This window comes from Lathamus discolor, chromosome 4 (genome assembly GCF_037157495.1).
Source record: "Lathamus discolor isolate bLatDis1 chromosome 4, bLatDis1.hap1, whole genome shotgun sequence".
NCBI classification, from domain to species: domain Eukaryota; kingdom Metazoa; phylum Chordata; class Aves; order Psittaciformes; family Psittacidae; genus Lathamus; species Lathamus discolor.
Window position 1 is genome coordinate 34,837,351 of NC_088887.1, and position 24,820 is coordinate 34,862,170.

The 24,820-nt window shown below is 41.4% G+C and overlaps 1 protein-coding gene across 6 annotated transcripts in view; it reads right to left on the bottom strand.

Moving 5' to 3' along the window:
- Positions 1-505: 505 nt before the first annotated feature.
- The window catches only part of PRDM15 (PR/SET domain 15), a 39,264-nt gene continuing 14,949 nt past the window's right edge, over positions 506-24,820 (bottom strand). For 2 of the 6 annotated variants that reach the window (XM_065677004.1, XM_065677010.1), the window contains 19 exons: positions 24,361-24,459; positions 23,361-23,582; positions 22,530-22,665; positions 21,250-21,431; positions 20,516-20,610; positions 19,548-19,635; positions 13,721-13,888; positions 12,407-12,501; positions 11,167-11,298; positions 9,901-10,035; positions 7,783-7,946; positions 7,258-7,337; positions 6,575-6,694; positions 5,706-5,837; positions 5,109-5,192; positions 4,737-4,912; positions 3,636-3,716; positions 3,214-3,426; positions 506-2,715 (listed from right to left, as the gene is read on the bottom strand). In XM_065677004.1, the coding sequence (XP_065533076.1) occupies positions 2,239-2,715; positions 3,214-3,426; positions 3,636-3,716; positions 4,737-4,912; positions 5,109-5,192; positions 5,706-5,837; positions 6,575-6,694; positions 7,258-7,337; positions 7,783-7,946; positions 9,901-10,035; positions 11,167-11,298; positions 12,407-12,501; positions 13,721-13,888; positions 19,548-19,635; positions 20,516-20,610; positions 21,250-21,431; positions 22,530-22,665; positions 23,361-23,582; positions 24,361-24,459 (2,879 nt within the window). In that variant the 3' untranslated portion in view covers positions 506-2,238. The remainder of the gene's footprint in view (positions 2,716-3,213; positions 3,427-3,635; positions 3,717-4,736; positions 4,913-5,108; positions 5,193-5,705; positions 5,838-6,574; positions 6,695-7,257; positions 7,338-7,782; positions 7,947-9,900; positions 10,036-11,166; positions 11,299-12,406; positions 12,502-13,720; positions 13,889-19,547; positions 19,636-20,515; positions 20,611-21,249; positions 21,432-22,529; positions 22,666-23,360; positions 23,583-24,360; positions 24,460-24,820) is intronic. The other 4 variants (XM_065677008.1, XM_065677007.1, XM_065677005.1 and 1 more) reach the window with 4 other exon arrangements.

Genomic DNA, 24,820 nt, shown 5'->3' on the forward strand with positions numbered 1-24,820 from the left:
CAAGTACTTTCAAGAACATATACAACATATTTCAAAAATAAAACCTAGCTTCCTCTTAACCAGTGGGTTTGGTGTGAAGGGACACTTGTGGACAGGACAGCTGATGAGAAACTTAACTGGCTCAAGCTTGCAACAAAATAATCCTGGTAATAGAGGGGCATAAAACCGTATTTCTCAGGATGTTGGGATGCCAATAAAATCACAGGATCTCACAATTTGTCTTAAAAGGATCTGAGAAAGAGAGAAGGGGCCATGGAATGAAGAATTCCTTTTCCCACACCAGTAAAAGTTATTTTCTTTCAGATATGCATCCTTGTCCCATCAAATACAGGTCTCTGCCATGCAGACATTTTACAGACTTACCTACAAGTAATTCTGTTCCTGACACACAAAACCTGTCTCCAAAAACCCCATTCCTACACGTTCTGTTGCAACTAAACTTTACACAGAGCCTAGCATGGTGAGTATCTGGACACTGCTATGGCACCAAGAAAACCACTGCAGATTAATTTCAATTGACATTTATACTTTGGAAGTTTGTTGTAGCAATTATAAGGCATCCTCCAGGGGTCAAGTAGTCCATGTTAATACAGACTTTCAAAGCTGAAGTCATTCCTACTCATATTTTTTGCTAATACATAGAACATTTTCATAAATACGATAGGCACAGACAGGATTTTTACAACCATCAATCTATCTTCAGTGTCAAACACAGCAGCTCCTTTATCCTCAGCAAAAAGCTTTCGCGTGGTTCTGTGGCTCAGTCTGCTGCCCCAGAGCACCTTGTTCTTCAGCTACAGCTGGAAGTACAGATTTGTCTTTCAGGATTCCAGGCAGCAACATTTTTTATGGGGTTTTTTTTTTTAGTTTATTCCTTTTTGATATCAGCTGCTTTTTCTCTGTGGGAAAGATACTATCTTCTTGACATGCAAAAGTCCACACTGCACATCAATGTATGGAGAATGGAATGAAAGTGTATCAGCAACAATGCATTTGACCCAGCCATTATTTTTATCCCAGTCATGCAAACCTTGCCCATTATATACTAGGGCATGCTGCCTCCATGTGGCAGAACATGCTTCAGACATTCTTTGTTCCTGCGTTTCATGCAATCTTGTGTGTGACTATAAATTTTGTAAATCAGTTTTGGAAACAGAAGGAGTAGAACCCGTACATTATTTCTGTGAGAAAGGGCAATATGGGGATGAAAAAAAATAATCATATTGATACCCGTGCTTTTCACTCAAATACTCACCAGCAATGCACAGTACTGTACAAAGGCTATATATATATATATATGTATATATATATAAAAAGAATGCTTTCTCAAATGTTTATTACGTGATGAAAGAATAATATTTGAAGAAAAATTCACATCCTGAACTTGATCAAAGGGGACTGCTGGCTCTTCAGGCCTAGTAGCTAAAAGCAAGACTTAAAGAGCTCTTTGAAAAATTACATAAAGCTGTATCACATTCATTTTTCAGCTCATAATTGGTTTGATTCAAACTTGACTGAAGACCATAAAAGTTGCTTTACCATTAGACCAGCTATCTGATTAAAGTAGCACTAACACTTTGTTATGGGTACAGGGTTTTTACCACGACTAAAATGGAAATACTTTGTGAAATTGGTATATTTTCTTGCACACCACACTCACTCCCCCGAAGCCCCAACTTCCACCTACTTTATCAATGTTGTTAGATACAAGACCTAAAGAAGATAAAAAGCAAGACAATTACTCTGGTGCCCATTTGTGTCTTTACATTTCAGTCTCCACCAGCTGACTGCAAATGCATTCCACCTCACTGTGAACAAGGTCGTCAGATGTAATTTCCAGACTGGAACGAAGAGACATAGTATGGCTGAAAGGGTTTTGTAAATCACCAATGCCGTGATATTTAGGATCTCCCTGCTTTGGTTAAGATGTGTTATGACGCTTTTGTCAAATCTCAGTCTTACTGCATAAAATACACAGCGCAAGGAGGTGCTAAATTTATGGTGAGATTTGTTTAATTTTTTTTTTTTTTTAAGACAGTGCAAGGTCTGGAGACAGTGTGAGAACCTCAAGGTTAGGGTGTTGCAGGGTGCTATGCCAATTTTAGCTTACATTTCCTTGTATAAACATTTGCCCATCTCTGTTTGGTATCCAGCAAACAATCCTATTAGAAATTTTCCAAAAGTCTCTGTGTTTTTGTCTCTGAGGACTGTCCATTTCAAAATTTGTCAAAGTATAAATTAGTAGCTATACATCTGTTGTTGTTGCTCTGTTTGAACCTGTTGCTGTCCTGACTGCTGTTGCGTTGGCTGTGCCTGGGGCTGCAAGACATCAGTCTGAGGCACTGACCTCCACGTCAGAGGATGCTGTTCTGTTATCTGGTTCCCTAGAGGAGCAATGGAGTTCACCAAGGTGGTCAGGTTTATAAAATGGGCCACAGACTGAGGATTGGCTGCCTCTGGCTGCGGCTGGATCTGAATGTCATTTTGGCGGTTGTGCAGCATGGCAGAACCACTGACAGTGTCAAACGTCACGGTGAGAATTGAGTTGTCCAGCTGCAGCTGGCGTTCAGGAGCTGTCAGATGTCCCACAGCCACAGGCTGGAGGTTTGTGAACTGGGTTCCAGCTGCCGTTGTAATGGGGGTAACAGTGATATTTGTCATCCCGACAGAACTGGAAGGGGCTGTGACATTTGGGTCGCCAAGGGTGACCACCACCTGAGGAAAAACAGAAAGGTAACTCAGCCTTATATCTTGCAGATGACCACCATATATCAAGCATCAAGAAAGATCACCTGAGTGCTCATGGGCTGAGATTGCTACTGCCAGCAAAAGAAATCATACACATAGAGGGGAACACAGAAAGCTTGGAATATAACAACTTCCACAGAGAAATAAGAATGTAATGGGAGGGAGGCATACACAGTATTCAAAACAAGCAGCCAAATTAAGTTTCACATTTTCAGTCACAGGTTCAGCCAGTTAGTGCTCTGGCAAACAAGGAGGTGGTAACACCAAAAGAAATAAAAACAAACATAAGGAGCGTAATGGTCCAACTGCTTGTTTTTTAAAAGTCCGTGTTCACCTTCATATTACCACAATTTATCATATTAGCTCTAGATGTTCCCATCAGTTTTTTCTGTTTGCTATCAGGAGAAAAGAAGGGCTATCCCTCTAAGCAGAGCTGCTACCCATCACATTGCTACTGGAGCTCACCTGCTGGATGCTCTGGACAGCTGAATTAGTCTCATCTCCAACATTCCCCGTGAATTCACCTTCCTTCTCTGTGTATTCACTGAAGGCAGGGTCCTCAGGCACTTGAGCTTCCTCCTCCTCACCTGACTTTTGTTTTCGTTTCTGACCACGTTTAGGAGCTTTCATATGCTGTTTCCCTTCCGGTAATTCTCCCTGTTCCAAGGCTAATTCTGGCTGGAGAAACACATTTTAACAGCACCCATGTTAACCAACAAAACATAACAGTTTGCATCTGCTTACACATGTTAAGCTGGGGCTGACTCTCTAAAAAAGCACATTTTTTGTCCATCAGCCTGTGCCCAGCTATGTTATGTACCAAAAAAGTAATGTCCCCTCCTCACCCTTCAGTAGCTGCCACCAAAGTTCTGCAATAAGGAATTTACCTGAACAATCCCAATTGAGGAGGCATCAATGGTAGTAGTCTCTGGCAGCTGCTCTAAATCATCAATCCTCACAGACAGAATCTGTAGGCAAAGGGGTATCTGCTGGTTAACTGCAGCAGTTCAACAATGACAACCACAGTCAAACAATAAAGCAGTGCCCTAATAAATCCTGTCACAAAGCAAAAATGATGCAATCTAACATATTACACATATCATTTAATACAAAGGCATTAACCATGGCTTTAAAAAAATAACCTTTTGGCATCTAATATTTTTCTTCTTGCTGAAAACCAGCAAAGTTTAAAGATGACAGTAGAAGAATATGTTGATTTTTATAGTCTAGGTAGAACACAAGTGATAAATTCTACAGAAAACAATGTGTTTGAAAAATATTATTTTAGCATTTCTATTTATAAACCTATCAACTGTGTCCTACTCCATTATTTGCAGCTGAATCTATAAATCTCAGCTTATCAAAGAACTGAAACAAATTGCCCTCTGTATTGCAGATATATAGCTGCATTTTTAATCAAAAAATCAATAAAGAAAGCTTTTTGTTAACTTCTTCCCCATGTCATGATAATAAAATGTTCATGGCAAAGCAATACTAATGATAAAAAAAAAAAGCCTCAAAGGGAACAGACAAGCCTCAGTCAACCTAAACAAGAAATGCTGAGGAGAAACACAATAGCTATTCAGAAATTTAGAACACAGAAAAGAACCCCTTTGGGTTAGACAAAACATGCCTCTAATCCAGATTCTCTGCAGTCAGCAATCATCTTTAATACTAAGAATAATTTTGTACCATCAGCAGATGCTGCCATCATGTCTCTATTCACCACCTCTTTCAGAGCACTTCTGAATACAGAGAACACAATGGGGAAAAAAGAATCAATTATACTCACTAATGGATGAAGACAAAACAGGAAAAAATATACATTTAAGCTGGGGCAGCAAAAGAAAAGGGATTTAAATAATCAGAACTTCAATTTTAGGGGCTGACAATTGATATGTTTACTACTGAAACATAACATAATGAAAGGGCTGATTCAGTTAAGTGCATGCTTAACAGACACTTGCTAAAACGCCAAACTAACTTACCTCTGGATGTTTACGCCTCATATGTCGACTCATGGATGCTCTGGTAGAAACCTTTGTCCCACACAGCTGACAGCTCTGGGCTTCTACCTTATCATGAGTAAGCTGGATGTGCTTCTGCAGCATGTAATCAGTGACATACTTCTTATCACAGACTGAACATGTCCACTGTTTTCCTACTGGTGGCAGATGGAGGGAAACGCTGTTATCAACAGCCCCAAAGATGAGGATTGTATTGTCAGCATCACAACAAGAGGAACAATTTTATGTTGGTAACATGCCGTGTAACACTAGTTCCGAGACTGGCAAGTCTACAGCAAGCCTAGGAACAAAATTAAGATACTGTCTTTGGATACTGTTTGGAAGAGGGTTTACCTGTATGAATCAACTTGTGAGTCTCCATTGTATTTCTTTCACTAAATGTCTTGCCACAAAGCTCACACATGAAATCCTTGATTCCTGCATGAAGAGCACATTTAGCATTCAGAGTGAAAACAGTTTAAGGTATCTGGGACTATTCCAAATCTCATATTAACTAAAAAAATACTAAGGAAATCACAGCCAAATAAGAAGCACCAGCGCAGCTTCACCAGCTAGTTTTATCTAAGCCATGCCACCATATCTGTCAGAAAATGAATGCAAAGGAAACTGATGTGGGAAGTAAAATTTTGTTTTCATTTTCAGGAAATGAGAACCTGAAGACTAACTTAAAACAAATCAAACACTCTAGACCTATCCTAGACCAAAGCAACCTCTCTTAAAAAGCAAAACACAAACCCATCTAAACTATGTATTTTCATTGCATATCAGGTGGTCTTGGCTGACAAAAGCTCAAATCTCACTTTTCAAAAAGCAGAATATGCATATTTTTATTAGTTTTCCTTTTACTCTCAGACCATTGTACATTAAGAATTCTTTCAGGAAGGATTTAACTGATTCAGTGCAACTTCTGTACATCTTTAGAGACCTCACCTGTGTGTCTTTTGTAATGTTTTAACATGTTGACTTTCTGTGCAAATTTTCGGTGACATTCCTTGCATTCATATTCTTTAATCCCTTTGTGAAGTTTCATGTGGTGACGAAGTGCATGTTTCGTCTTCATTCCTGTGAGATAAAGGGTACAATGTGACAATTAGTCCATTGCTCCCACCTTAAAGGAGAACTTGGTATCAACATGTTGTTAACCAAAAGCTCTAAGATAGTATTTGCTGTGTGTCCACAATTGCATATTTTTAATTGTTCAGGTAGCAGTGTACGTTATCATTATTATTTGAATTCCAGGAAAAAAGCTCTGGAAAACATCTAAGTAAACAGTGAGGAAGAAGCAAAACAGCAAGGACAAGCAAATACAAGACACCATTAGAGATGTCAGACTTACTGCCTGCCACTAAAATACCAGTTCAGATTTGTTCAAGTTATAACGAGAACAATTCGAAAAGTCAAAGCAACCTTGACTCTTTAAGCTCTTACAGAGAGAAATTACTCTATTTCTTAAGCCTGAAAACAACCTAGAATGGAAAAATTAACTTGTATTCACTTTTGTGCTGCAGATGCATTGGAACTCAGTCAGGCAAGCACTCCTCCACCTGACAGAAGCAAATTTTATCAAAATTAATTTTGGCTTGCAGGCCATGAAACAAAATTGTATAAAATTAGGGATAGTTTATGCAACCATAAGGCTTTTGATTAATATAGTTTCTGCCTCTCAAATCTGCAGGATTTACAGCACTCCAAGGACCTTCCCAATATTCTAAGAATGGAAGTTCAATTCTGAAGTTTAATTCAGATATTCACCTGCTATTCAGTATCACAATTAACGGAAAATGAGGCATTAGACATACCTTTGCCACATTCTGCACACAAGTATTCTCGGATATTATCATGGACTCGCATATGTTCTTTTAACATGTCTTTTCTAGCAAATGATTTGCCACATTGCTCACAAGCATGACTTTTTACACCTTAAAAATAAATTTGAAAGACAACATAAACAAAAAAAGATGTTAATGAAAAATGTGCATCTCCTAAAATCTGACTAATTAGAGGGCAACAGTCCACCTGTGTTGTCAACCACATCTTTCATGCATATTGTAGCTCAAACTAAACCAAAACACTTTGGAGTGAGAGAAAAGCTGGCTTTTGGTGTGAAATCTGAGGTAGGAACATACTGAATAGCATGAAATAATAATGAGCTGTTAAAAATGATTTTGCAGTAGCAGTTTTCAGCCTATGTAATGGTGAGAAGATAGCATGGATAAGAGTTTGGGAGGAACAGAATTTAGAATTAGGATTTGTAGCAGGTGAATCCTGCATATTATTAATGAGGATCCTGGATTGTGTGCCTAGACCAAATATCTTCATTAATACTACCTGCTTTAGAAAAAAGCACAAATATAACATTTATCTTATTGTAACTTACAGTAAAAACACATAACTTGCTTCCTCCTGAAAAACATAAGGCAGGCACCGGCAACATAAAGTTCTTTTTAATACTGATAATAATAAAGAAACACAACATCTTTACCTGTATGTATAAGCTTATGTCTTTCCAGATTTCCTATACTGTTAAAGATCCTTCCACAGATTTCACATGGATGGATGTATCTGAAAACAGACACCAGAAACCATGATTCTTTTCTTGAGACAGAGGTGGTTTTCAGGCATTTCTGTTAGTAACTGCATGCCATTTGGAAATATTTATTACTACAAAAGTTCCCTGAAACATAAATTTATTTTTTTAAATGAGGCTCAGGAAACCCATAAGTTCACTGCAAGCTTGGAGCAGTCAGGCACTGCTAAATCTTCAAATGATACTCTTTAGAAAGTATTCACCAAAATCACAGATTTACACTTTACGAACCCCAAACTAAGCATCAGCGTGGAGTGAATCATTAGTGATATATATTTAAAGCTTTTAGTAAGCATTTTAACACCCATTATACAGTTTCAGATATTTTAGTACAGCCCAGTTCTCTACAAGCATCAGGTGGCAGAGCCACTGTAACTTCAGAAAGATAGCTTCACTTATCAGTCCAACACATCATCTTACTTCTGCACATTAGGATCAGGCAGGTTTTCCCGATGAATGACCATGTGCGCATGGTAAGTTGCCTTCAAGGCAAAACGTCGGTTGCAAATGCTACAGCCATAGCCTTTCTCCTTGTGCACGTCCATGATGTGCTTCAGATACTCCTTCCCTCTGCCGAAAGTCAGCTGCAGAATGAACCAATAGTGAATGAAAGGGGAAAAATGTTCTTGGGAACAGCAACAATCTAGCAACACATTATGACATCTAGAGTCAGAGCTAGCAGACAAATACCCTCTGCATCACTAAATGAAAAATCTGTGAAAGCTGGATTTAGGCTTGAACACCTTTGGCCATTACAAGCACACTGCTAAAGGATATTAGTTAACTCATTTGGAAAACTAGTTTGAGACAGTATCTCTGCTTCCTATGCTGCACAAGTAGAGGACCTCTAATTACTTGTGCACTAAGGAACAGCCTTGGAGAGAGCCGTGTCCAACCTCCACTAGCTGTCAAAGCAAGGATGCCACAGATGGAAAAAATGTCTTTTAGGCTGTAGGGGCATGGTAGAGGCATCTACTCTGCATAGTAAGCACTGGCACTAGCTCCAGAAGAATTGGTATTTCTAGGCCCTGCAGGCAGTGATTGTAGCTCATCTCCTGGAAGAGCTACAACTACAACAGATAGGTGCTCCACTACTCGGCTCCCTGGGCTAAGTAACCCTGCATACGCATATATGCTCCAACATCTCAGGAGAAAGGGCCATAATGGCACAATGTTTTGCTCTGATTTTAGAACTAGTCAGGCTATTTCTGACAGCACTGCACAGCTTAGTGACAGTATATTTGGGATGAGAAAAAAAAAAAGAGATTCTTAAAAAGCTCAGAAGAGATATTTCACTAAGACTCGTTCATATGTTGCTCTCCTTTAGAGATGTGTGAACAGATATTTTCAGCCAAAAAGAGACTCCCTGTCTCATTACAGCTAATATTCATTTTCCACAGCTGTTGCCTTACACAACTGTTTGCTTCACAAACACCTGCAAAAGTGCTAAAAGACCCAGTTCCAAAAAGAGCTTTGTCATCTGAATGGCACAACTGCCCTCATTTGGAAGCATACAATTTTATATAGTTTAAGAACCCATTAAGTGTCAGGCATTAAATCAACACATTGAAAGTAAGCATGTAATTAACTGCTGCAATACCCATCTTCTTATGCTCAGTGGCATAAGCTTAAAATCAGTTTGCACTTAAAACCAGTTCACGTGTAGGAACAGAAAACTCAAATATTATTATCTTCATGTCTTTAAAATGAAGATAAATTGAACACTTTCACGACATTAAGTGTAGACTGTGAAATAAGCTCTAATTTCAAGGGGCCAAGTTAGTGGTTTAAACACCAAAATTCCACTGTCCCTGTGTCAGTTTGGCTAGTTTTGCTGTTCTCAGTGGTTGCTATTGCATTCCGCCTGCCCCAGCACAGTGTGCTTGCCCACTAAGGCCACAGACTCCAAATGGGCCTTAAAGACTCCATTTTTCCCCATTACTACTTTCCAAAATGGCAAAAGCCATGCAGTATGAGGTTTAAAAAGTCTTCCTCTCTCAGCTGACAGCTGAGTAAAGTATGTTCCAGCAGTACTTCTAATGCCACCCTGTTAGTAATGAAAGTAAGCCATGAATAACCAGTGACACTTAACATAAGCAGCAGTCTTAATCCTCCAAATTAGATATCCACTCGAGGACCACCTGATCTCATCAAAGTTAATCAATTTGTGGACTGTATAATTCAGAAATGCTGTAGCTATTTTAATTTGCATATAATTAAAGGATAGTGTAAGATCTGAATGTTCCTTTCTTTCTCCAGTTTTGCTTGCTTGCTTCCTTCCACACAGATAAATGTATGTATTTGCATTTCTCTTTTTAAGAGTTCAGCATTCACCTTACAAAACACCACCTCAAGTCTTATGCAACAGCATCAACTTCACAGATTAGAGGTAACAAGCACAGCAGAAGAGAGCAGACCTGTGGACTGGCCTTCTGTTTGTGAACCCTTAATGTTACTTAAAATTCTGACTGATTTATGGACATCTCTACTCCCTCCTCCCATCCAAAACCAAGTTAATTTGAAAGTATTTAAAGGTACCTGGCACCTTTTGCAGCTATACTTGTGAGGCTCAGAATCTGCACTTTCATCAGAGTTGTCATCGTTTTCCTCTGATGAGATTCCAATTTTACCAATGAACTCTTCTCTCTGGTGATCATCCATCAGTGCTATGTCCTGTGTAGGGTGGGAAAGAATATTATGTTTTAATGGATTAAACTTCTATTTCAAAAGGTAATGCCTGGTAAGTTTTGTTGCCATGCAGCATTAGCAATTGCTGTAATATTATTTATTTAAAATACCCTGCTGACTCATTCAATTCAGGTAAACAAAGTTTCTCTGTCCATGACTAAACAAGGAGAAACTGTTTATCCACATAAATAATACTCTATTTATTACGTACAAACTGAGCATTGTAATAGGTTGTCCAGAAAGGTTGTGGAGTCTCCTTCCCTGGAGATACTCAAGATCCATCTGGACACAATTGCTGTGTAATGTGCTCTAGGTGACCCTGCTTTAGCAGGGAGGTTGGACTAGATGACATCCGGTAGTCCCTTCCAGCCTCAACCTTTCTGTGATTCTGTGAACTCTAATGTTAGCAGAGACTGCACTGGGACAGTGTTACATCCATAAAAGCATCTTTATGAAAACCACTGAGTAATACAATTCCCTTTCAATTAAATTCCTTATAATTCAGTGCTATCTTAGGGACATTAAAATAATCTAGGTTTGATTAAGCACTATTAATAAGGGTATTTTTGTGATTTAGAATACTTTGATAAAACCAGGTAAGAAACTTGATACATAGGCAGTTATGCTAGCATATACAAGAGAATCACAATCAGTGGCATGGAGAGGGCAGGAACAGTTAGTTCTCGTTTGTTTTTTCCCCACAAAGACAGGGCATGACAGTAACCCCTCAGCCCAACCAAACTACAACTAGAACATGTCTGCAGCCTAACTGATAAATTATTCTCTCCACTTTAAACTAAGCAACCTCTGTGATTCACAAAAGATCACAGAGGTGGTTGTCCCACAGCATTCAGAAAAGTGCTCTGCAGTGACAGCTGAAATAAGTTAAAATGTGGTAGTCTACATACTCTGTAGCAATCCAGATGTAGCGAAAGAGCCATGGGTAAATCAGAGCACAACTGGTGAGCCTGCTGTAGAAACATCACTGCACAGGGTATGTATTCACTGTTCTGTTGCCACTATGAACATGTGACCATAACAGTCTCAGTGTATTTATTGATATGTCCGAGTGCCTGTTAAATAACATACCTTTTTTTGAATAAATTAACACAATACCTTAAAATGGACGTGAATGTGATCTCTCAACACATCCACCCTGAAAAATTTACGTCCACAGATTTCACAAGTGTATTTCTTGTCTCCATGTGTTAACAGGTGTTTGTTCATATTGCTTCTACATGAAAATACCTAAAAGAGAAGGAGGAACGAAAAGGGGTTGTATCCTGTCCACCAGGGCTGCAGTTCTTTGCAAGTTATTCAGTGGATAGCACAGAACAAATTTACTGTCCTGTTTCATTCACTCTGGCCAGAAACACGTAGGAACTCCTGTTATTCAGCCAGCAGGCTACCTCAGAAGCTGCTGGCACAGCAAAATACAGGTTTACAATTCCAAGGAGCTGGCTGAAATTGGCCATTCATCAGAGGCAGACTTCCAAAAACGCGGCACCAGAATTACATAGGGTAGATTTAGAAATATTTAGATAGTGTCTTTTGAGTCACTGATGTTCCACCTATCTATAAAAAGACACATCCACAGAATCTACCTCCATTGATATGTAACATAACCAAAGCATCAAAATGAAAGGTCTACACACCAGCTTGAGTTGCTTGAGTACATCTTGCACTATAAAATCATTAGTTAAATTCACAGTCTTTGTACCTGTGATAACGGCAACTTAAGGTCATGAGTGTTAAACACCCAAATACAACAGTGCCATGACCACACCATGAATTCACTTTGATTTCTAATAGAAAATTATTCCCAGTGCACAGTCAGCTCCAGCTGTTTACATTCCAGCAGGAAAACTTCCCTCTAAGTGACATAAGCCATGACATTTCACTGGCAGACACAGAGACCATATTACACTCGACATTGTGCTACATGTCCTGAAAAAAAGTTGAGTCTGAACTTCAGTTTTGTTCTTCTCTTTGTCCTATCAGCTCCCACCAGCCATGGCCACAGTGGGCTTGGATATATAATGGGGCTAAGGCAGTTTGAAGAGTAATGTCTTAGCTGGATGACATGGTAACTCACTGGCAACTAACCTTGTGTCTGTCAGAGTTGTGAGGTAATATGACTTGGCACACACCTTAGTACAAGTCATTCACCTCAACTTTTTGGCGGACTGTGTGACTATCCAGGTAGGCTGCTACTGCGGTTTAATACACAGGTGATAACTTGTTATGCCACAGTAACTCATTTGAAGGTGCTGGGTTGAGGCACACCCTACCCCTGCAGTATCCTTGGAGCTACAATGCAGAGCTTTGCATGGTGCATGCTGGCAAAGACACGTACCTTCCCGCACACGGGGCATCCTGAAGGCTCCTTCTTGTAGCGAACCATGTTTTCTGTGTTGTGCTCAAAGTCTTCTCTTTTCACACGCCTCACCCCTTAACAGAACAGTCCCCATCAAAAAAACAAAACAAAAAAAAAATAAACCATGGTTTTCCACTCCAATCTGCATGCCCTTTCAGGTGAATACTGTAAAGAAGAGTGAAACACTGGGAAGAGCCTCAATGCAGAATTTAATTGCTAACAAAAGGATAACTTCAAAATTAAAATGGTGTCTTAAGAATATAAAAACAGTCAACCAAAGTGATGTATTATGGCTTAATGGTTTTTACACCAGTTATAAAGTGTCTGAAAACAAACACTTATTGTCAGCACATGGAAACAGGCACATCTAGTAGACCTTGACACTTCAATCTGATATCTGGCCCAGAAATTTCCCCTCACAGCCTCTAAGGAGAGAAGCAACCATCCTGCACCATCTTTTATGCTCCATGAGGATTTCACACCTCTTTCCCTGCTACTTTCAGGGAAGAAGAGGGCTGCTGATGTTCTGGTGACACTTAAACATGAGACGCCTTGCCATTGCCATTCAATCCATTGGTCTAGCTGTCCTCCAGCTCATGACAGAAAAGTCTGAATCACAGGAGCAGCTGGTGGCAGTTGGCTACTCCCACAGCACCAAATTAGACAATCTGGATGCTTTTCTTAAATCACCTTTGGTTTTATCACCTAGATTGCTAGAGACATTTTAATGCTTCGGCAATCTATTATCACGTAAGTTTTCCCAGGGTCTGCGTACCTATAACAACCTTAGATGTTTGAGATTTTGAACAGTAAACTCTTCTAGTCTCACTTTCATATATTCTCAAGAATTTGAAAGATAACATCACCCAGCATTCCCTTTATACTATATTTATACAATAATCACTTTCAGTTTTACATTGCAAGTTAATTCCCTGCCTTCAAATTTTCAAGTGACCACAATTCTTTTTTTTTTAAAGAAAGAATTCAAAGACAGAAAATGATGTAATTACAATCAGCTACTCTAAACTACTGCAGAATAAGCCAACAACCAGTCAGTGAGACTGAAAAAAAAGGTAAGTGCCTTTGAAAGGTAGGTGCCTATGAAAAACTAGGAAAATTTTTCATAGAATTAGACAACTGTTACTATTATTTTTAATAAATGTCACATTTCACTGCATCCTGATATTCAAGATCAGGCAATTAACAAAAACAATGACACAATCAATTCCTTTACCTTCCCACCTCTACTGCTGTTTCAAGAGTAGTAATTAGATTGATCTGTAGCATACTTACCTTCTAAGTGTCGTCTTTGATGGTCTAGCATGACATCCTTCCGGTAAAACATCTTATTGCAGATTTCACAGGCAAACTTCTTATCTCCATGCTTTTTCTTATGTTTTGAGAGATTACTGTTTGTAGAAAAGAATCTGAAACACATCTCGCACTGGAATGTCTTGTCATCTGTAAGCAAGAGAAACCATGCAGTTCTTTACAGATGAAAACAGACATTTTTGTTAGTTGCTTTGGTAGTTCTTCTGTTAGATCTGAATTTTAAAATGTAATCCATCTTTATATGGATTGAGGAGGGAAAAGCGAAAGCATGTATTCTTCTTTTACTATAGTGATATAGATGGTAGCAGCCTGGGGAACATAAAGAAAGGCTACAGAGCCCTGGGAGAAGTGGTTAGGGGCTCTGGAGCTCAGATTGTCTTTTCGTCAATTCTCCAGGATACAGGGGAGGACCTTAAAAAGGCTAGGAGGATTGGCCAGGTTAATAAATGGTTAAAAGGGTGGTGTCATAGTCAGGGGTTTGGGTGTCTTGAACACGGGACCCACGTTTGTAGGCCAGGTCTACTGGGGGCTGGTGGAGCTGCTCTGATGAAGGGGAAGAGTGGTTTTGGTAGGAGGCTTGCCAGACTGGTCAAGTAGGCTTTAAACTAGATGTGTTGGGGGAGGGGGGCATAATTCCATCTCAAAACACCCAGTCAGTTGCCAGCACCTATAATAAATGCTCGGAGCAATGTAGAGATATTCCAGCTGCTCCAGCCAACGAGCCGGCTTCATTTGGAGCTCAGCTCAGATGCCTCTATACAAACGCCCATAGCATGGGGAACAAACAAGAGGAATTAGAGATGTGTGCACGTCTATGGGCGTATGATATAATAGGCATCACAGAAATATGGTGGGATGGCTCCTATGACTGGAGTGTTGGAATGGAAGGTTACAGGCTCTTCAGAAAAGACAGGCCTGGCAGGCAGGGAGGAGGAGTTGCTATTTCTGTTAGGGATAGGCTGGAGAGTATGGAACTCCATCTGGGGACAGGTGAGCAGTTAACGGAGAGTTTGTGGGTCAGGGTTAAAGGGAGAACAGCTGTGGGGGACATCACTGTGGGGATCTGCTACAGGCTGCCTGATCAAGAGGACTCTGTGAATGAAGCACTCTACAGACAGATAGGAACAGCCTCACACTCACAGGCCCTTGTTCTCATGGGGGACTTCAACCACCCTGACATCTGTTGGAACGATGACACTGCACGGCACAAGCAATCCAGGAGGTTCCTCGATTGTGTGGAAGACAACTTCCTTCTGCAAGTAACAGAGGAGCCAACAAGGAGAGGTGCCATGCTTGACCTTGTGCTCACCAACAGGGAAGGGCTGGTTGGAAATGTGACACTCCAGGGCAGCCTTGGATGCAGCGATCACAAGATGGTCGAATTTGAGATCCCCAGGACAGTGAGAAGAGCGTGTAGCAAGCTCACTGCCCTGGACTTCAAGAGAGCAGACTTTGGCCTCTTCAGGAGCCTGCTTAGTAAGGTTCCATGGGATATAGCCCTGGAGGGCAGGGGGGCCCAAGACTGTTGGTTGATATTCAAGGATCGCCTGCTACAAGCTCAGGAGTGCTGCATCCCAACTAGAAGGAAGTGCGGCAAAAGGGCCAGGAGACCTCCTTGGATGGATAAGGAGCTGCTGAGGAAAGTTCAAAGGAAAAAAGAGGCTTATAAAAAGTGGAAGCAAGGACAGGTGGCCTGGGTAGAGTACAGGGATGTTGTCCGGGAAGCTAGGGACCAGGTTAGGAAGGCTAAGGCCCAGTTAGAATTAAACTTGGCCAGGGATGTTAAGGATAACAGGAAGGGATTCTACAGGTACGTAGCAAACAAAAAACAGACTAGGGACAACATAGGCCCCCGAGGAAGCTCTCGGGAGAACTGGCTACACAGGATTTGGAGAAGGCTGAGGTTCTGAATGACTTCTTGCCTCGGTCTTCACTGGCAAAGGCTCTGACTGCACCACCCAAGGCTTAGAAGGCAGATGCAGGGACTGTGAGAAGGAAGACCTTGGGCCCACTGTAGGAGAGGATCTGGTTCGAGACCATCTTAAAAATCTGAACGTGCACAAGTCCGTGGGACCTGATGAAATCCATCCGCGGGTCCTAAAGGAGCTGGCGAATGAAGTTGCTAAGCCACTGGCCATCGTATTTGAAAACTCATGGCAGTCAGGTGAAGTTCCCAACGACTGGAAAAAGGGAAATATAACCCTCATTTTCAAGAAGGGGAAAATGGAAGACGCGGGGAATTACAGACCAGTCAGTCTCACCTCTGTGCCTGGCAAAATCCTGGAGCACATTCTCCTGGAAGACATGCTAAGGCACATGAAACTAAACAGGATTTCAAATGCATACACATTGATTCATTGTAAAAAATAGCTGTCAGACTGCCCTGCCTGGTCAGCTGCTAATGCAGTTTAAGAAGAGATCATTGCACAGGGGTTACATTCCTACAACATGATTTACACCTGAGCTCCATGCTCACAAGAGCAAGTCAGGTAACCCTAGTAAGGATGCTGACCAATTTGGTGGCCTTCTATGATGGGGGTACAGAACTGATGGACAGGGGTAGAGCAGTTGATGTCATCTACCTGGACTTGTGCAAAGCGTTCGACACTGTCCCACACAACATCCTTCTTTCTAAATTGGAGAGACATCAATTTGATGGATGGACCACTCAGTGGATAAAGAACTGGCTGGACGGCGGCATGCAAAGAGTTGTGGTCAATGGCTCAGTGTCCGGCTGGAGACCAGTAACGAGGGGTGTCCCTCAGGGATCGGTGTTGGGACTGGTCTTGTTTAACATCTTCGTCGCTGACATGGACAGTGGGATTGAGTGCGCCCTCAGCAAGTTTGCTGATGACACCAAGCTGTGTGCTTCGGTTGATAGCGCTGGAGGGAAGGGATGCCATCCAGAGGGACCTTGACACGCTTGTGAGGTGGGCTGATGCCAACCTTATGAAGTTCAACCATGCCAAGTGCAAGGTCCTACACCTGGGTGGGAGCAATCCCAGGCACAGCTACAGGTTGGGCAGAGAAGAGATTCAGAGCAGCCCTGCAGAGAAGGGCTTGGGGGTGTTGGTCGATGAGAAAATGAACATGAGCCGGCTTCAGTGTGCACTCGCAGCTCAGAAAGCCAACCGTATCCTGGGCTGCATCAAAATGAGTGTGACCAGCAGGTCGAAGGGGGTGATCCTGCCCCTCTACTCTGCTCTCGTGAGACCTCACCAGGAGTATTGTGTGCAGTTCTGGTGTCCTCAACATAAAAAGGACATGGAACTGCTGGAACAAGTCCAGAGGAGGGCCACGAGCATGATCAGGGGACTGGAGCACCTCCCGTATGAAGACAGGCTGAGGAAGTTGGGGCTGTTCAGCCTGGAGAAGAGAAGGTTGCGTGGAGACCTCATAGCAGCCTTCCAGTATCTGAAGGGGGCCTATAGGGATGCTGGGGAGGGACTCTTCATCAGGGATTGTAGTGACAGGACAAGGGTAATGGGTTAAAACTTAAACAGGGGAAGTTTAGATTGGATATAAGGAGGAAATTCTTTCCTGTTAGGGTGGTGAAGCACTGGAATGGGTCAGGGAGGTTGTGAGTGCTCCATCCGTGGCAGTGTTCAAGGCCAGGTTGGATGAAGCCTTGTGTGGGATGGTTTAGTGTGAGGTGTCCCTGCCCATGGCAGGGGGGTTGGACCTAGATGATCTTGAGGTCCTTTCCAACCCGAACTATTCTATGATTCTATGATTCTATGATTATGGTGTTCTGGTAAGACTCTTATATGAGCTGCTAAAAGAAAATCCAACCTTTCTAAAATGGACAGATCAAGCTGAAGAAGCATTTAAAAGTTTAAAGACAGAACTCATGAGAGCTCCAGCTCTGGGGTTCCAGGACATAATTAAACCCTTTTGGCTATATTCCTATGAGAAACAGGGAATTTCCTTGGGGGTTTTGACTCAAAGATTGGGACCTTATAAAAGAGCAGTGGCCTATTTTTCAAAACAACTGGATGAACCAAGTAAAGGCTGGTCTGGATGCTTGAGAGCAGTGGCAGCAGTTATGTTAAACATCTAAGAGGCCTGAAAATTTACACTGGGACAAAAGATCACCGTGTTAGTATCACATGCAGTATCAACAGCCCTAGAACAAAAACGTATACATTGGCTATTGCCATCAAGTTTAAGTATCAACCCACCCTAGTAGAACTGGATGATGTGGAAATTGTGATTACTAACGTTGTGAATCCAGCATCTTTCCTTCAGGAAACCCCTACCGAACCATTGACTCATAATTGCTTGGCCACTATAGACAATATATTCGAGCCGACCAGATCTGAAGGAGGAGGCTCTGGAGGGTGCAGATTCCTGGTTCATTGATGGCAGCAGCTTTGTTAAAGATGGTAAAGGAAGAGCAGGATATGCCATAACTACAACTTCAAAAGTAACAGAAGCTAAACCATTACCCTCTAACACCTCATCACAAAAGGCAGAGATAATAGCCCTGACTAGAGCCTTGGAGTTGGCAAAGGACAAGTGGATAAACGTATGGACTGATTCCAAATATGCCTTTGGGGTAGTTCATGCACATGGAGCAATCTGGAAAGAACGAGGACTTTTAAATACCCAGGGAAGACAAATTAAACATGCAACGGAAATTCTACAATTGTTAGAAGCTGTACAATTGCCCAATGAAGTGGCTATCATACGTTGTAAAGGACATCAAAGAGGTAACTCTGATCAAGAGATTGGAAATAATTTGGCTGATCATGAGGCTAAACGGGCAGCAGAAACAGAAAGAGTTGAGGTGATGTCCTTAATTCCTGATGGTAAACTGGTAACTGAGCAAAATAAACCTAGGTACTCTGAGGAAGATGTGAAACTAATTGAAGACTTGGAACGACATGAAAATGAAAAGGGCTGGATAAAAAAAAACCCAACACCCCCCCCCCCCCCAAAATAAAAACAACCCCAAACAAAAAAAAAACACCCACAACAAAAAAAGGAGGAAGAGGACAATCAAAGGCAAGGTGCTTCCTCTAAAATCCGATGTCCTCACCCAGAACCACTTCGCAGTTCTGTAGGGGGCTAATGAGGGAACACACCCCACATCAAATGAAAAACCTGCTGGTGCACCAGTAAAGAGGACCCCTACTAGTGCCTCCAGGAAAAAGCAGCAGAACTAGATGATCTTAAGGTCCTTTCCAACCCAGACTATTCTGTGATTCTATGGGTCCATAAAAGTAATCAGGATGTCATTTTCTAAGCATAACAGTCCTCAGCATAAATGAGTAACCACAAGGGATGACTATGGAAAAAAAGAACAGGTTCTAGTGATACTGGGAAAAAAACAACACACCAACATCTAGAGTCTATTGCAAGTATAAAGCAAGCATGAGAAAGCAGAAAACTGCAACCTCAGAAATAACTACGCATTATTGATAGTGCCAGCCCCCTTTCCAGTTCCTTTATCTCAGAGAAATGAGGTAAAACATAGTTTCAGGAAAGAAAATGAAACAGATGGTGACAGGGTATCTGGACATACAAACGAAAAAGCAGTGAGGCAGGAGATGGTAAAAAAAAAAAGCAATAAATTAAACGGATGCGTTGCCCTATGGATTCCTGGTTACACTTATCACAAATGAGGGTTTTTTTGGCAGGAAAGGGTGCAGGTTACTTCTTGAGAGGATGCCAAAAATCTAAATTTTTACTCCCTTCTGTAGTTTCTATGCTGACATGGACTTGTGGACATCCCCCCAAAATGAGTAGAGAGGCCAGAGGAAACTGAATGCTTAGCCATTCTTACCTGTCCTGCAGTTATGGAACTCCAATGCACTCTCTATCCGAAAGGCCTTTTCACACGTGGTGCACTTGTATCTGTACTCACTGTCAACCTGAGGATTGCAAACAGTAAGAATTTAAGTGGGAAAAACACCCAGTTACATCTGACAGAGAGATGCTAAATCTCAACTACTTTTTCCGTTTTCTGTCTTTCCTATTTTGCTTCCTTCAACAGGACATTTAAATACACATTGATGCAAAACTCTGATGCTGTACCATCCTGCCAGGTTCCCACATCTGAGCTCTATACGAAAAGTAGACCATGCAGCTGTATGGAGTTTTGAGAAGCAAGACATCATCTGACACACCCTCCAGCTCCAGAACAGATTCCAGTAATCTGAGCGCTCAGGACCTCAGTGCCAAGCAGTAATGGAAATATTCACTGATAAGGCACCACTACAACCATGTTTAATACTTAAATGGCAGCAGCACTGAAAAGCCCTCACCAACAGGGACAGTGCTGCTACTGTAAGCACTGCAGGTTTACACATGTGTGCATAGACCTTAATGACACAGCCTTTACCCAGAGAGTTCATACATTGAGGGACACTACAGGTGGGGATAAATGAAACAGGACAAGCAAACAAGACTGGAACAATCCCATTTAGTGCCGTAAACTGAAGTAAGATCTCATCTCTAGATCATGCAGGTCCAGCTAACGCCAGCTTGTCTTGCTGTAACTGATGCCTGAAAATTACTTTCTTTAGGAAATTCTGACACGAAAAAGGACTTGTATGCTCAAAAGCATGCCCATGCTTTGCCAATGCATCCACTGCTCTAACAGGTGTTACCTCTCCCTATCAGTTATGTCTCACTTATTCACACAGATACGTTCTCAAATCTAACTGACCCAAGCTCCCCAGCCAGCACCTGGAAGCTCACTGTACATTTTCACCTAAGCTCAGAAAGAGCCCGCTACTCATTTCCACTCACTTCGTTCCTGCTGTGCTTGTATGAAACATGCTGCTTCAAGCTCTCTTTACGGCTGAACAGCTTTGCGCACTCCTCACATTTAAATAGTTTGTCACCTGAGGGGATCAATCAACATAAAAAGAAAGTAGTCAGTGACTGATAATAACCAACTCCAGGCAAGACAGGGGAAACCAAAGCACAAACACACACAAGCAGGAGAAACCAAAGCACAAACTGCAAACAGACAGGCTAGTGATGAGCCACTTCAGTAATTCAGGAGATCCAAATACTGGATTTTAACCTTTTCCAACAATTTTGGCAACAATTTTGTTTGGTTCCCCCACCCTTTTTCAGTGATTATTTATCAGAAAATCCTTACAATTAGGTCATGGACACCTGTAACTGCAGATCACAAGCTGACATTTACACACCAATGTTGCCCGTGTGCCTGTGGATGTGGGGGGGTGATACATATGTATATATTTAAAGGCAAGAATAGTTTAGGAAAAACCAGTGCATCCTTGCCTTCGTTTAAAATATGTACCTAAAGTCAAATTTTAAATACTCCAACTTTCAACTATTATATTTGCATGCTTTGGTCTGCATAACAAAAAGTTTCCTAGAGCGACTTAACCGCCCCCCCACCAAAGTCTCTTAAAATTGTGTATCCCACTATCTAAAATGGCCTAGCTCTTTTACTCAAAGGTGGAACCAATGAGATACAAAATCAATACGCAAGACAAAAGCAAACCCACCATGAGAACGGATGTGCCTGCTGAGGTTGCTGCTGTTCTGGAAGATCTTACTGCAGATACTGCATTGATAGACTCGCTTGTGCTCCCCAAGCTGTTTTATCAGTTTCCGCCGTATACCATGTCTACTGGAGAGAATTAAACTTCTTTTGAGGGACATGGTGTTTTGGTGATGAGCAAACCTACTGGATTAGAGAAAGAAAGGCAGGGACTGAAAGGTATCCCACAGGTTGCAAGAAAGAGCCCCACCAGCTGGCAAAAGCTAGAGGAGTGTTATGCTCAGCTTCTGGCGGGAGGGAAAGAGCCTGGGGCTTCCTCATTGCCAAGGTGCCCTCCTGGCCACCCCCTGCAAGTGGCAGATGTCAGAGCGCAGCTCACTCCAAATTATCTTCAGCCAGCACAAAGAGGAAAAAAGCAGCAGCCACCAGCCTCAGAGATTCTCTTTGAAGGCCCCTCAGAGGAACATAAAGGATCTGTTCTGCTCATCTGAAAATATTAACACTCTTCAGCTTAGAAAGCTTGGCAGTTCGCATGCAAAAAGCGTATATAATAAGAGGGCAGCAGGGCGCCAAGAAGCAGCACTGTTCTATTTCCCAGCACAACCACCTGCTGAAATGCATTTTTGATGGCTGTCTGCTAAGGACTTCAATATATAGCACTACTCGCCAATTTTGAAAAATCAAGTGCTTTATTACACAAAAAATAACTGAAAAAGCCAATTATACCAAGACAAAAAGACATAAACAACCTAAATCAGTTGAATTATATTTACGAATCTCCCTGAGGCACTGTTATACTGAAGTTTTCCCCTCCCACTGCTCAAAATCTGAAGTATCACATGGACAAATCAACAAGAAATCATTTATGAGTTAAGATGCAAAACTGAGTAATAATGGTTAGCAAATTTTATTATTTTTATTTTTTTTAGCAAAAATATGTTTGCCTGTTTTCTCACCAACATTCAATGGGAGTAATATTTCACCTTGCAGCTGTAGGAGACTTTTGGAATCACACTAAATAAAAGCAGTATCGTAATGAAAAATGAAATTCTCATTGTTTATGTGTCAAAATTCTACCACCAATCTCACCATCTCTGCACCACCATCCTCCAGTGCACAAGCCATCTTTGTGGCACTCAAAGTCAGCTGTTGTAGCAGCAGCAGCAGCAGCACACAATTTTACACTACTGAGAAAGAGCATTTGTGGGCCCAGCTGAGCAGAGCTGTTACATGCTACAGAATCTTAACTAAGCCTAAGAGGAAACTGTATCCCAGACCACTTACTTTGTCACTGAACTGATGCTATTTGTGGTGCTAGGCATCTTTCCCAAAACCAATTCCATAATCCTTTCTTCTGCAGCTGAAGGCAGGGCTACCTCTTCAGGTGTGACCTGAGTTACAATGTCAGATACACGTTCCACTGCAAACACATCATAAAAGTACAGAGTTAACATGGATAGGTAGAAATAAAACCTCAAATGCAGATCTGTAATGAGGTGGGGCACTGAACACATTATTTATTGACATATTACTTGTCAATGATAAATAATGGATTGCTAATCAGTAGGTAGGTAGCACTTGCAAGATAGAAAAATTCACTATTGAGGGACAAGTGAGGAGTAGTCAACATCTCTTACGGAGGCAGTTTCTTACCTTTCCAACCTATTACTAAGGTGTCAGTTGATTATGCATTATGAAATTTCCAACTAGAACTTCCCTTGAAGGAAGGTAAGGCCCTAAGAAAAGGTCCTTTTCAAGAATAAACCTTAAGGTAGACAGAGGAAGGTGTCTCCTCTTGAGAGGGAGGATGCTTTATCTCCTGCTCCTTCTTGTAGAAAGCTAGGCAGGTCTCCCATAGCCACTATTCTGTTTCTTCAGGCCTCTATATTACTAAAACTGTCACAGGAGAATGCAGGTAACCTACGTGTAGGTGCTACAACATTTACTGTAGACGAGGCCCTCAGAGATAATTAACAAAGTTTGTAAATTGTCTGCTTTAGTGATCTAACTAAAACCCTCCATGTTGTCTCTGCTACTTTTTAGGTCTTTCTAAGGTGGCATCAATACAGAAGAAGAGGGTATACATGCTTAGCATTTTCTTAAGTTTTGCTTTACCTGCAGAATCTCTCTCTTCAGCAACAAGAGGTGTTTCTGCTTTTGCTGTTTTGGGCTTTCTTCCCCGCCTGGCCTTTCTCCTTGAGTCTGTACTGGCACTGGCTGCATCACAAGTCACTGGCTGATCCACAGGGGAAGCTTCTGCTGCTTTCTCTGCAACAGCCTCATTTTGGCTGGTTTGGGAGGCACCTTTAGCTTGTTCCAGGTGACTCAGCAAGTGCTCTGGGTGGACAGGAAAGAACATCAGAGTAAGGAGGTAAGAAACTGTCATGAAATACTCAAATGGATTGATCCAGCTTATCAGGGCAACATCACTTAGGAGAGACTCACTTCAAATTATTTCAAAAGCAGTCACAATACCTTCCTAAACAAAAGCATACAGTCTATTAAACACTGAAACAATTACTCACAGGGACTGAATTATTAAGAGATTCATTAGATGTCACTATAAAAAGACTGTGCTCCCTGATAATGGGCATGTTTTACCGAATGTCAAAGTTATTTAGCAGCCTAGGTCCCCTTTTCAGAAATGATTCATCAGATGGCCAGAGCTCTTCAATATTTTAACTTCTTTTGAAAACTGCATGAAATAGCTGCAAAGGAAATGCAATAAAAAAACACAGAAGTATTTCATTACCTTTACTAAGTCTGTGCTGTAAATGCCACACAAATATTACTAAGAATAAGCTGGCATCACTGACCTTATACATTTTTCATGCAGTTCCACATCCCTGATATTCCTAACATTCACATGTCATTTCCTATACAAGTTTTATGTCTTCTAGATTCAATATCACAGTTGTTTGCCCACAGATTGACCACTGACTGCCATATCCAAAATATCACTGTTTTACCATTTTCCCTTTTTCTTAAAGAAACACAAAAATTAAGACTTTTATGTTACTGCATCATAGATGGGGCATGGCTTCACAGTGCCCTGCTCTGGAAAAGCAGAATTCTGATGCTTCTCAGTAGTCTCTCATGAACTTGTAGCACTTACCTGTCAGCAGATGAGGCTCCTGGAATGCAGATGAACACACTTTACACGTCCACTGGCTGGACTCTGCTTCTGCACCTCCGCTGCCTTCTGGAGTGTTCACTAAATCACAAAGAGAAATACTGAAAAGCTTTGAAAATGGGAAGGTGAAAAATTGCTGCAGCTTCGTTTATCTTACAGTAACTCCCTGAGTAATACAAGTCAGAATTTAAGCAGTAAGAGGCCCACAGGGGCAGCTGGGATAATTTCAGGATTTTCCAAATATGAACACCTGAAGCATCAGAGCAGATGAGAAACGATGCCAAAAGAGAATTATCAGCGCTCTTTTGAAGTCTAAAGGGTCCTTTTATCACTTTCTAAAGAACTGTGATTATCAAAGGCACAATATAAAGCCATTTTTAGCACCTTTACAACCCGTGTTACCAGTACTCTGAGGACCGAAGCAGGAGAAGCTTCTTTGCCC